General features: G+C 43.1%; 1 protein-coding gene and 1 non-coding gene across 2 annotated transcripts in view; both read left to right on the forward strand.

Annotated features, from left to right (window-relative positions):
* The first annotated feature begins 3,049 nt into the window (after positions 1–3,049).
* The window catches only part of LOC101408396 (liver carboxylesterase 1-like), a 32,685-nt gene continuing 23,110 nt past the window's right edge, over positions 3,050–12,624 (forward strand). The window contains exons 1-3 of the mRNA XM_087420347.1: positions 3,050–3,101; positions 4,486–4,690; positions 8,494–8,638. Coding sequence (XP_087276473.1) covers positions 3,050–3,101; positions 4,486–4,690; positions 8,494–8,638 — 402 coding nt within the window. The remainder of the gene's footprint in view (positions 3,102–4,485; positions 4,691–8,493; positions 8,639–12,624) is intronic.
* On the forward strand, positions 6,202–6,308 carry LOC147913142 (U6 spliceosomal RNA). Its single transcript, XR_015549204.1, has one exon. It is a non-coding gene; the product is annotated as a U6 spliceosomal RNA (small nuclear RNA).

Genomic DNA, 12,624 nt, shown 5'->3' on the forward strand with positions numbered 1-12,624 from the left:
GCACTCTTTATGACCAGTGATTCTTTCCTGGATAAAAGGGAGAACCCCCAGGCCAGGTCAATCTTTGCAGAAGCCATGACCTGTGGGGACTGACTCTAATGCTGTCACAAAGTTCTCACCCCACCACAGGGATCCCCATCACCTGCCTGTCACAGTGTCTAGAATTAGTGCAAAAGAGCATCCCTTTTAGAATTTTGAGTCTCCAGAAGCTTCGTTTCAGCTATAACCTATGGCCCCGGCCAAGAACATGTCAGCTTTTCCGGGATTATCATGTGCTTTATGCTGCTGGTTGCCAGTTCTCCCTGATTTCAATATTGGTCTGGCCTGGACAAAGACAGACTTGTCAATGACACTGGGAAAATAGTGTGATAGTGGAGAAGGCACAGCTGTCTTTTTATTGCACTGGCCTGGAGACAACCCTGCTTCACGTCTGCACCCTCCATTGGCAAGAACAAATATCATGACTCTGTTTAATGTGAGGGGGACTAGGGCATGTGTTCCAGGCTGGGCAGCATCTTCTCAGTGACAAGTGCACACTGGGAGAGGAGACCATGAAGTGTGAGCCATCATCACACACCTCCACCACCTGCTCACTACCTCTCCCAGGAGCCCCAGCACTCCTATTTCCAACCGTCCTTCCAGGCAGCCTGAGGATCCAGGAGGAGTTAGCAGGAAGGTGCGGCACTTTGAAGGGGTGGAGGTGGAGGAGATCCTAGAAGACAGAGGCTACATGAGCTCACCCACAGGGGAACCAAGCATGTGCTTAGGGCACCAACAAATTTGGTTTTTCAAAAAGTTTTTGACACCACAGCAGAGTGCTTGTGAGTATGGGCTGTAACGTTATGCAACTTTTGTTCAATCCTCAGCTCTTCCTCATACTTGATATGTGACTGTGGGCCAGTTCCTGGACCACGCTGTGCCCCACGAGATAACAGAATCAATTCATAGGGTTATTTTGACAACTAAATGAGATTCCACAAAACACTCAGCACTGTGTTTGCCACACAGTGAGCTCTCAACATATATTTGTCAAATGAAAGTCTGAATGAATAAAAGTGGAAAATACTAACAAGTGTAAACACTCACAAAATTATAGCCGGGAAATGGTTATTGTAATGCAATTTAAATGTATAATCTTCCAGAATTTTTCCTATGAAAATAAAGATACGTATTTTTACTAAAATGAGATATTATACATGACTGGATTTTTATAAAATGTTTCTTTATTTTATTGAAATATAATTTACATACCATAAAATTCACCTTTTCAAGTGTACAGTTCGGTCGTTTTGGTGTGTTCACAAAGTTGTGTAACCATCACCACTCTCTCACCCCAGAACATTTCTATCACTCCTAAAAGAAACCTCATACCTATTAGCAGTCATTCCTCATCCCACACCCCCCATCCCCTAACAACCTATAAACTACTTTCTGTCTCTAAAGATTTGCTTATTCTGAACATTTCTTGTAAAGAGAACCACACCATGTGTGGCCTTTTGTGTCTGGATTCATTCAGTAGCATAATGTTTTCAAGGTTCATGCATGTTGTAACAGGTATCTGTACTTCATTACTTTTTACAACTGAATAATATTCCATTGTTTGGGTAGATCACATTTTATTTGTCCCTTCATCAGTTGATGGACATTTGGGTTGTTTCTACTTTTGGCTCTTACAAATAATGCTATTTGTATACAAGTTTTTGTATGGACATGTTTTCAATTATCTTGAGTACATATCTAGGAGTGGAATTTCTGGGAAATATGGAAACTGTATGTTTAATTTTTGAGGAGCTGCCAAACAGTATCCCAAAGCAGTCAGAACTATTTTATAACCTGTTTTCTTCTCTTCACAATAGATCATGACTCTCTTTCCTTGTCAATAAACAGAGGTGTGCATTAGTAGTTTGAGTGAATGCATAGTATTTCCTTAGCCAGCTGTACCAGAGTATATTTAATGAATTCCCTATTGTTGGACATTTAACGATTCTATGAAACAGGCTTTGAGCATTTTCCTTGTGTCCCCAACAGGTAAAGGACACTTTCCCAGGTGTACCCAGAGCACTTTGCATCCCTCTATTCTGGTGCTTTCACATTGCATTGCAATTCACACTCCCCATGCCCCATCTGTCTTACCTACTACGTGATGAACGTCTTGAGTTGATGCAACAAGTCTTGAATTCATCTTTGTATTTATAACATTTAGCATAGTGTCAGGCATTTGGTAAATGTTTGGAGAATGAATGAATGAATACATGGAATAATGAATAAATAGAAGGATGGATGGGTGGGAGAATGAATGAATAGAACCGGGGACTATGGAGGGATGGAGTTTGTTTACGCAAGAACATTCTGTCCAAAGATCCTTGCCTCTAGAGGTAGTGAGTTCCCTGGCACTGGAGGTATGGGACAGGAAGCTGACTCACTTGGCAGGAATATTGTAAAGTTAATTTAGGCATCAGAAGGGAGACTGGGTGAAATTTAAGACGCTTCCAAAAGTCACAGCATAGAGCCCTATGAAACAGAAGCCAAGGGAAGCTAAGAGATTTGTCCTCAGTTCCCCAGCTGAGTAGCTGTGGGGCTGGGAGTTGCTCTAAAACTTTTCAAGCTTGTTCTGAGGATCCCAGAACAAAGTCTCCCCTTGTCTAAAGGCATCTGTATGCCTGTGCCTGCCTTTGGGAAGCTCACAGAGAACTGAGGTTAAAGTCCTGAAAGGGAGAATCTCTTATGTAACAAGTTGTTTGAAGAATCTGTGGCTATCTGTAATCAGAGAGTTTAGTTCAGGCTGTTTAGATAAAAGAAGGTAAACTCTGGGCAAGCGTGGAACAGAGGCACCAACAGACACCCAGAGCGATCTTTGGAAGGGAGAGAGTTTTTCTGCTATTTCCTGATTAGACTATTGGGTGAGAGATGGGGTGTGAGCTGGGGGGCAGGAGCCAGAAGGGGGTGGGAGCTGAGGGGCAGGACAGGAGTTGAGGCTCTGGGGCCTGACTGTACAGCCCCTCCCAGCAGCTCAGAGACCTGCAGGCCGAGGGCCTGCTGTCCTTCCACGATGTGGCTCTTCACTCTGGTCCTGGTCTCCCTGGCCACTTCCACAGCTTGCGGTGAGTCCTTCTGAAATACAAATAGTGGGGGCACATTCGAAAGCCTTGTCTGGGGACAAGGTGGAGGAGATACGTACAGGACAAAGGCATGACAGGTCCTGATTTACAGCAGCTGCCCTCAAGACTTGGAGCTCAGAGCGTCCCCAGTCCCAGGTCTGACAGAGACACAGAGGAGGATAAACACCCCCAGAGCTAAGCTGCCCATGCCAAGCACAGGAAAACAACCAATTAACCTAGTGCCTCGCAGATGAGAACTTTGACAGCTCAATTTATTTTCCCCTTGATGTTAGTCCAGATATGACCAAATTATGGAGAATGGCTTAACAGAATATAAATATCAACTCTGGGGTCACAGGACATGAGTTCAAGTCCCAGCTCAGCACTTACTAGCTGTGTGTCTTTAGGCATATTACTTCACTTTTCTATGCCTTGATTTCCACCTCTCTAAACCTGAGAAGAGGACAGTACCTACCTCATCGGGTTCTTGTGAGGAGGCAATGGGTTGTTGTTTCTAAAGAGCGTAGTTCCTGGCATGGAAAGAATACAAAAAAAAGAATTCATAAATAAAAGCAGTGTTTTAAATCATAGCGTATTACAGAAATTTGAGGAATGGTGAGACCGACAGAGCAGGAGCCGACTGCCATTGGAAAGAGAGTCTGTTACTCACAGTTCCCAAGGGGAGGGGGCACGTCACCAACATCAAATGGGCCATCACTCTTTCTCGGGCAGGCTTTGCATTTTGCTGTCTCAGAGCCTCATCTCGGCACATTCTCTTCTCTGCTTTATATCTTTATATCCCCTCTTCTAACTCCACTTGCTCAGCCCTCCCCCTGCTGCAAGTTCCAGCCCCAAGGTCATGGCCTCCATGATGCCACCAGTCAGAAGGCCTCGCTCCCTCTTCTAACTCCTGCAGGACCTTACTGGTGCCGCTCTCAGGACACTGACCACTTTCTTCCCAGCAGGAGGGTCAAGTATGTACGTGGCTCATTCTCCCTATAAAGTTCAGAGCTTCTGAGAAGAGGGACCACCTCTTGTTCATCCTCCCATCCAGCATGCAGCTCAGCTCCAGGATCCTAGTGGATAATTGTTTCCAGAGGCTCCTGAGAGTGGAAACCCAGTGTCTGTTCACTCCCAGCATCTCTCCTTCTTGCATTTAATTTTCACTTGATGCTGTTTTACCTCCAGTTCCAATTTGCTCCTTTAGATAGCCCTATGAGTTAGGAAGGATAGTTAATGTCATCTCTCTTTTACATAAGAAGAAACTGAGGCCTAGAGAGTTGAGGTCACTCGTTCAAGGTCACATGGTGAAAGTGGCAAGACCCACTTGGAATCTAAGTGACCTTCCACCTCTGACGTGTCCTCATTTCCTCTCAATGTCCAGCAGGGCACCCATCCTCACCGCCTGTTGTGGACACTGTGCAGGGCAAGGTCCTGGGGAAGTACGTCAGCTTAGAAGGATTTGCACAGCCCGTGGCCGTCTTCCTGGGCATCCCTTTTGCCAAGCCCCCTCTTGGACCCCTGAGGTTTGCTCCGCCGCAGCCTGCAGAACCATGGCACGTCGTGAAGAACACCACCTCCTACCCTCCGATGTAAGCCGGGGGGTGGCTTTGGCGTCTTTCAGTGGGGTGTTTGCCTCAAAGTGATGTGGGAAGGAGCCAAGGCAATCCTCTGAGCCTCACACTTTGTTCTGGAATCCTCAAGATATTGTAGATCCTTAAAGACATTCCAGAACTCTCACAACATTCTAGAGCCCTTTATTCAACAAATATTTATTGAGCACCTACTGTGTGCCAGGCATGTTCTAGGTTCCTGGGATCCATTAGTAAACAAAACAAAGATCCCATCTTCATGAAGCATACATTCTAGGAGCAGAGACAGATAATAAACAACGTGCAAATTAATAAATGAATTATATAATGTGTTAGAATATGATAAGCACTTTGGAAAAAATAAAAAGTTGACCAGTGAGGAGGATTGGAAGTAGTGGTTCTGTTTATCCTCCTGTTTGTACTTTGCGATAGTTGGTGAGAGGGGTGAGCCAGGAGGTGTGTGGGTGGGGAGTTCTGTGGGGTGTCGACCAGGTAAGTTCTCAACTTTCCAGTGTGTCCAGCCACCTGGTTACTAGCAGAGCAATAGTTGGTGTGTCCTAGTCACTTTTGTCAAGTTGAGCAAAGAAGCCCCTCAGCCATCTCCCAGGGCACCTGGATGCCTATGTGCACCCACTTAGACCTTATTCATCTCAGGAAGGCATTTATGGGAATTTCCAGGGTCTTGCCTTTTGCTGCCTTCTTTTCTTTTTTTTTGTATGTCTTTTTTCCTCTTCTCTACTTTTCTCCCCTTCCTTTAAAAATAATATTCACTCATCTTATTTCTTGATTGCAAGTGTAATACATATTTATTACAGAAAAGTGAGGAAGTATAGATAAGTAAAGGTAGGAAAATGAATATCATAGCCATTCCATCCCTGGAGAGAACTGCTGTTCATATTTTAGGTTCTGTTTTTCCGGTCTTTTACCTGTTGCATATTTTCTCTCTTAAAAATAGAATCACATAAGATTCTACACCCAATTCCAACATGTGTGTTTTTTTTTTTTCCCCCACACCAACAAGCAATTCTCAGACACAAGCTGGTTGTCCTACAGTTCAACTCAATTCGGACACTGTTCACTGGGAGGTAGTGTCAGATACCACATCTTAAGGGCTCAGTCCCACAAGACTGCCCTGTGCTTCAGATGCCAATTCCAAGTCCAGGTTGTGCTTCTGACTGATCCGCTATAAATCAGAGGTTCTCATGACCTCCTCCAAGCCATTAATTAGCTAGATCTACTCATAGAACTCAGGAAACTAGTTTACTCACAAGATGACCAGTTTATTGCGAAGGATGTTGATCAGTAGCCAGATGAAGAGATATCTAGGACAAAGTCCTGAAGAAAGGAGCTTCTGTCCTTGTGGAGTTTGGGGCCTGGCACCGTGGCACATGGAAGTGCTCTGGTTCATCACATTGGAAGCTCTCTGAACCCCCAACCTTTTTTTTTTTTTTTTAGTGACTGCTTCCTTACATAGGAAGGAATAATTTACATTGATTAAATTATTGACCACTGTGCTTGCTTCGGCAGCACATATACTAAAATTGGAACGATACAGAGAAGATTAGCATGGCCCCTGCGCAAGGATGACACGCAAATTCGTGAAGCGTTCCATATTTTTTAACAACAATAAACAAACACATAGGGACAGAGATTGGATTGGTGGTTACCAGAGGGGAAGGGGGGAGGGAGGAGGGTGAAAGGGATAATTGGGTACATGTGTGTGGTGATGGGTTGTAATTAGTATTTGGGTGGTGAACATGATGTAATCTATGCAGAAATAGAAGTACAATGATGTACACCTGAAATTTTTACAATGTTATAAACCAATGTTACTGCAATAAACAAAAAATTAAAAAAAAAAAAAATTATTGACCACTGACCATCGATTCAACCTCCAGCCCCTCTCTCTTCCCCAGAGATCAGGGGGATGGACTGAAAGTTCCAGACCTATAATCACACGCTTTGTTGTTCTGACAACCAGCCCCGTCCTTAGGTGGGGTCCAAATCCACCTCACTAATATAACAAGAGACACTTTTATAGTTCTCATCACTTCGGAAACTCCAAGGATTTCAGGAGCTCTGTACCAGAAACTGGACAAAATCCAAATATATGTTTCTTATTATAAGTCACAATATCCCATCACACTATACAGATAGTTTGGATGCCTGCTTTGCTCACTTATAAGTATATCATGAACATCATTCTGTGACATTAAATATCATAGCTTGACATTTAATAGCTGCATTGCCTTGAGTAGTGAATCATAATTTATTTACCCAATCTTTCATCTGAGTTCATTAAGTTGTCCTTGATATTTTTGATGATATAAATAGCACTCTGATGAACATCCTGTAGCTAAATGTTTATGTACCTTCATGAACATTTTTGGAGATGTTTCAAGAAACAATATTTCTGAGTCAAAGAGTATTCATCTGTTCTTAATTTCCCTCCAGTAACTTCTTCTGTTAATTAATGAAAACTTCCATTCATCAGAACTTTGGCAATGCTTGGGGTTATTAGAAAATGTTTTCTGGCTAATGGATAGGCAAAATAACAATAATAATAATTGTCATAAATATATGTATAATTTTGCTATTGTTTTGTATTTATTTTAATACTAGTGGCATTGAGCCCTTTTTTCCCATTTTGATGTTTGAATTTCTTCTTTTATGCATATCATGCCCCCTGCTCTTAGTGATCCCTGGAAAGTTCCTTCAGGATGAAAGTCAAGGAGTCATCTTTGCAGCCTCTGACTCTGCCACTTGACAGCTGTGCCATCCAAGCACCTTAGTGCCTCAATTTCCTCATCTACATACTGGGACAGTGATGCCTGCCTTCTGGGTACATTGAGATTCAGAAATGTAGCTGATAATGTCCTTGAAAATACAAGCACTCCATAGTATGGATCTGTGTAACCTTTGGCAGGTTCTCTAACCTTTCTGTGCCTCAGTTTTCTCAAGTGTAAAATGGGGATAATAATAGAATTTATGTCATGGGGCTGATCTGAGAATTAAATGAGTTAATACATAAGGGGTACTTAAAACAAGCCTGGCATGCTGGGAGGACTCAGTAAATGTTACCAATTATAATCTATGTTGGATCTTAAAGATATGTTAATTGGGCAGCCATTAGTGCTTGCCTGGGTTGGGTGATGATAGAATCTTAGCATGTCAAGGCTGCAAGACCCTTGTAGAAATCAGTCCTCTCACTTTAGACCTCCAGGATTCAGGCCAGACCAGGGAAGGTATTCACCAAAGGTCACTGAGCATATTAGTGGCTGAAGCAGGACTAGAATGCAGTTCTCCTGGTGTTGCCCCACCAATATTTCACCCCTGACCTGTTGTACACCCTCAATGTCTTCCATTTGAGTGACTTCTCATGGTTTATGGAAGTGTCCCGTGGACTAGAACACCTAGTTTATATGGTGGAGTAACATGGGCTCCCACCATACAGAGCCCAGCGGAGAATCAGGCTGTATCCATGTGTGCAGGAAGTGGTCCTCTCCCAGGTGTATAGGCAGCCTCCTCTCCTTGACCCAGGGAATCCTGAAGGCTCTGGGAAGGGGACAGGTGCCTAGGCCTCCTCACTATACATAATTCTTAAAGACCTCAGTGAACCCAAGTACCCCCCACCCATATCCCCAGACAGCCTCCTGCCAATTCCAGTGTCTCAAGTCTGGTAAGAACAACTCTATTACAGGCCTAACCCTCCCAGTCGAAGGTCCAGCCTGACTGTAGGAGATGTTTCTTCCCTTAGCTCTGATTGAACCTCAGGAGCTGTTCTTTTCCCCTGTCGCTCCCAGGTGCTCCCAAGACCCAGCGGCGGGGCAGATGGTCTCAGATCTCTTTACCAACAGAAAGGAGAACATCTCTCTCCAGTTTTCTGAAGACTGTCTTTACCTAAATGTGTACACTCCCGCTGACTTGACGAATGAAAGCAGGCTGCCGGTAAGCAGTGAGTTCCAGCGCTGTGGGATCTTCTGGTGGAGACCGGAAGAGGATGAAGGCAGCTTGGCGTGGGGGCCTCACCTGCCATGGCTGTTTCAGGGGCCCAGGACTCCCTTTTCCCACCACAGCCAGACCATGTGACCACAGGAAACACAAGTTTTCCCACCTCATTTTCCCCTAGTGACAGACCTAGGGCCTCTGGGGACTTTGCTGTACATCTATAACGTACATTTTAATTTTTCCAGTTCTCTCAGGCTAATAGAGGGAGAAGAATGATTACCCTTAGTTGCTAGATTAGGAATCTGATACCAAGAGAAGCTAGGATATAATTGCCAATAAAGTTAGAACTGGAAGGAATGTTAGAGATAAGCCAAAAAAACAACCCTTTCTTTACCAGTGGAGAAACTGAGCCCCAGAGACGGGAAGGTGAGGTCACACAGTACGGTTGGCAGGATGAGAGTGTGAGTCTTCTGATCTTCAAACCAGTGCTCTTTACACAGACTAGGAACTTGAGCCTGTGTGTGTCCTGTCCTCAGCACACAAAGATCCCTCTCTGAGGTGTCCTGTGAGGGAAGTGTGGGGACAGAACGTGCATCAATCCAAGAAGCCCTTTCTTTTGCCTTTGGCCAATTATCTGGGACTCACTTTGAGCTAATTGCCCACCCTGATTGTCTTTGGCGTGTGCTGATGACCCAGTGAGTCAGAATTTCCTGAATAAACGGAGGCCCAGAGATGGGGCAGGCTTCCAGACCAGGCTGGAGGGTGAGAGGGTCTGCTGGAAAAGGAGGGTATCCTCGGGTGGAGAAGGGAGGGGTGTGAGCACCCAGCCATCTCCCAGGACACACCTGGCATGGTGCCCAGGAGTGGAGGAGGCGTCTGTGAACTTGTGACTAGAAGTGGCACTGCACAAGCTTGGCCCAAAGAGGTGGGGGCAAGGGTTCATTCATTCATTCATTCACTTATTTCTTCTCTATTGCACACTCAGTGCCGCAATATGCATAGCTAGACTTGGGGGTTAGGAGAAAGGAGGAACATAAAACAATTAACATGCAGCCCCTGCCTTTCAGGATCTTACCATCTGGGCCATGCAGACAGAGACTAACTTCAGCAAATCACTACTCACCAGCTGTTGGCTCAGCCTTCACTCAGAGATGACTAACATTCAGTTCCTCCAGGGACCAGAGGTGTGAGAGGAACCTGGGAACATGGAGGCAGGAGAACATCTAGTTATGACACAAGTTCTGGAAATACAGGGCCTGGGTTTAAATCCTGTTCTGCCTTTTACTAACTGAAGGATCTGGCTCTCTTTCCTCAAAATGGGAATAATCACATATGAGTATTCACTGACAAATATCAAGCTTTATCTCAGTGCCTAGCAAGGCACACATGGACAGTACTCCTGACACGTTAGTTAGAGTGGAAAGGAAGATCTTACTCCTTCCCTAACAGCTGACCTGCTGCACCATGGACATAGGCTGCAGTGTGCTGGGCAGCTCAACATGTGGTCTCTGGAGCCAGACTGCCTGGGTTCAAGTCCTACTTCCACCACTTATTAGCTGTTAGATCTCTGGCTGGTTAAGTGCCTCAGTTTCTCTGTCTCTTAAATGGGACCACAGTAGTTCCTGCCTCAAGGATGGTTTAATTTTAATTGCTTAGAACAGTACTTGGCACATAGTTAATATTTTTTATTGATGTCTTAATAATTTATAACATTGTGAAATTTTGGTTGTGCAGTTTTGTTTTCAATCACCATATACATGTCTCCCTTCACCCCTTGTGCCCACCCCCCACCCCCATTGCCCCTGGTAACCACAGTACAGTTTTCTCTGTCCCTGTGTTGGTTTATATGCCACATATGCGTGAGATCATACAGTGTTTGTCTTTCTCTTTCTGGCTTATTTCACTTAACATAATACCCTCCAGGTCCATCCATGTTGTTGAAAATGGGAGGATTTTGTATTTTTTTTACAGCTGAGTAGTATTCCATTGTATATATATACCACATCTTGATCCAATCATCAGTCTAGGGACACTTGTGTTGCTTCCACTTCTTGGCTATAGTGAATAATGCTGTAATGAACATAGGGTGCATAAGCCTCTTTGAATTGTTGATTTCAGGTAGTTGGATAGATTCCCAGTAGTGGGATAGCTGGATCATAGGGCATTTCTATTTTCAATTCTTTGAGGAATCTCCATACCGTTTTCCATAGAGGCTGCACCAGTTTGCATTCCCACCACCTGTGTATGAGGGTTCCTGTTTCTCCACATCCTCTCCAACACTTGTTGTTTTTTGTCTTGGTGATTATAGCCATTCTAACGGGCTTGAGGTGATATCTTAGTGTTGTTTTGATTTGCATTTCCCTGATGATTAGTGATGTTGAACCTCTTTTCATATGCTTGTTGGCCATCTGTATATCTCTTTGGATAAGTGTCTGTTCATTTCCTCTGCCCATTTTTTGATCGGGTTGTTTTTTTGTTGTTCATTTGTGTGTGTTCTTTATATATTATGGAGATTAACCCCTTGTGAGATACATGTTTTGCAAATATTTTCTCCCAGCTGGTGGGTTGTCTATTCATTTTGATCCTGGTTTCACTGGTCTTGTAGAAGCTCTTTAATCTGATAAAGTCCCACTTGTTTATTTTTTCTTTAGTTTCCCTAGTCTGAGTAGGTATGGCATCCAAAAAGATCCCTTTATGACCAATGTCAAATAGTGTGTTGCTTATATTTTCTTCTATGAGTTTTATAGTTTCAGGTCTCACCTTCAGGTCTTTGATCCATTTTGAGTCAATTTTTGTGAATGGCGATAACAGATGGTCCACTTTCGTTCTTTTGCATGTGGCTGTACAGTTTTCCCAACACCATTTATTGAAGAGACTTTCCTTTCTCCATTGTATGTTCTTAGCACCTTTGTCGAAAATTAGCTGTCCGTATATGTGTGGTTTTATTTCTGGGCTTTAATTCTGTTCCATTGATCTGTGTGTCTGTTTTTGTACCAGTACCATGCTGTTTTTATTACTATTGCTTTGTAGTATGTTTTGAAGTCAGGGATTGTGATGCCTCCAGCTTTGTTCTTTTTTCTTAGGATTGCTTTAGCTATTTGTGGTCTTTTTTTGCCCCATATGAATTTTAGTATTCTTTTTTTGCTTTTCTGTGAAGAATGTCATTGGGATTCTGATTGGGATTGCATTAAATCTGTATATTGCTTTAGGTAATATAGACATTTTAACTATGTTTATTCTTCCAATCCATGTCCATGGGATGTCTTTCCATTTCTTTATGTCATCATCAATTTGTTTCAATAATGTCTTATAGTTTTCATTGTATAAGTGTTTCACCTCCTTGGTGAGATTTATTCCTAGATATTTTATTCTTTTTGATGCAATTGTAAATGGTATTATCTTTTTGAGATCTCTTTCTGTTAGTTCGTTATTAGCACACAGAAATGCAACTGATTTTTGTAAGTTGATTTTGTACCCTGCAACTTTGCTGTAGTTGTTGATTATTTCTAATAGTTTTCCAATGGATTCTTTAGGGTTTTCTATGTATAAAATCATGTCATTTGCAAATAGTGAGAGTTTCACTTCTTCGTTGCCTATTTGGATTCTTTTTATTCCTTTTTCTTGCCTAATTGCTCTGGCCAAAACCTCCAGTACTATCTTGAGTAAGAATGGTGAGAGTGGGCAGACTTGTCTTGTTCCTGTTCTAAGAGAAATGCCTTTCAGTCTTTCCCCACTGAGTATGATGTTGGCTGTGGGTTTGTCATAAATAGCCTTTATTATGTTGAGGTACTTCCCTTCTATACCCATTTTGTTGAGAGTTTTTATCATAAATCGATGTTGGATCTTGTCAATTCCTTCTCTGCATCTATTGAGATGACCATGTGGTTTTTATTCTTTGTTTTGTTGATGTGATGTATCACATTGATTGATTTGTGGATGTTGAACCATCCCTGCATCCCTGGTATGAATCCCACTTGATCATGGTG

The sequence above is a fragment of the Ceratotherium simum genome, chromosome 30 (genome assembly GCF_057802395.1).
Source record: "Ceratotherium simum simum isolate JZ-2026a chromosome 30, ASM5780239v1, whole genome shotgun sequence".
NCBI lineage: Eukaryota > Metazoa > Chordata > Mammalia > Perissodactyla > Rhinocerotidae > Ceratotherium > Ceratotherium simum.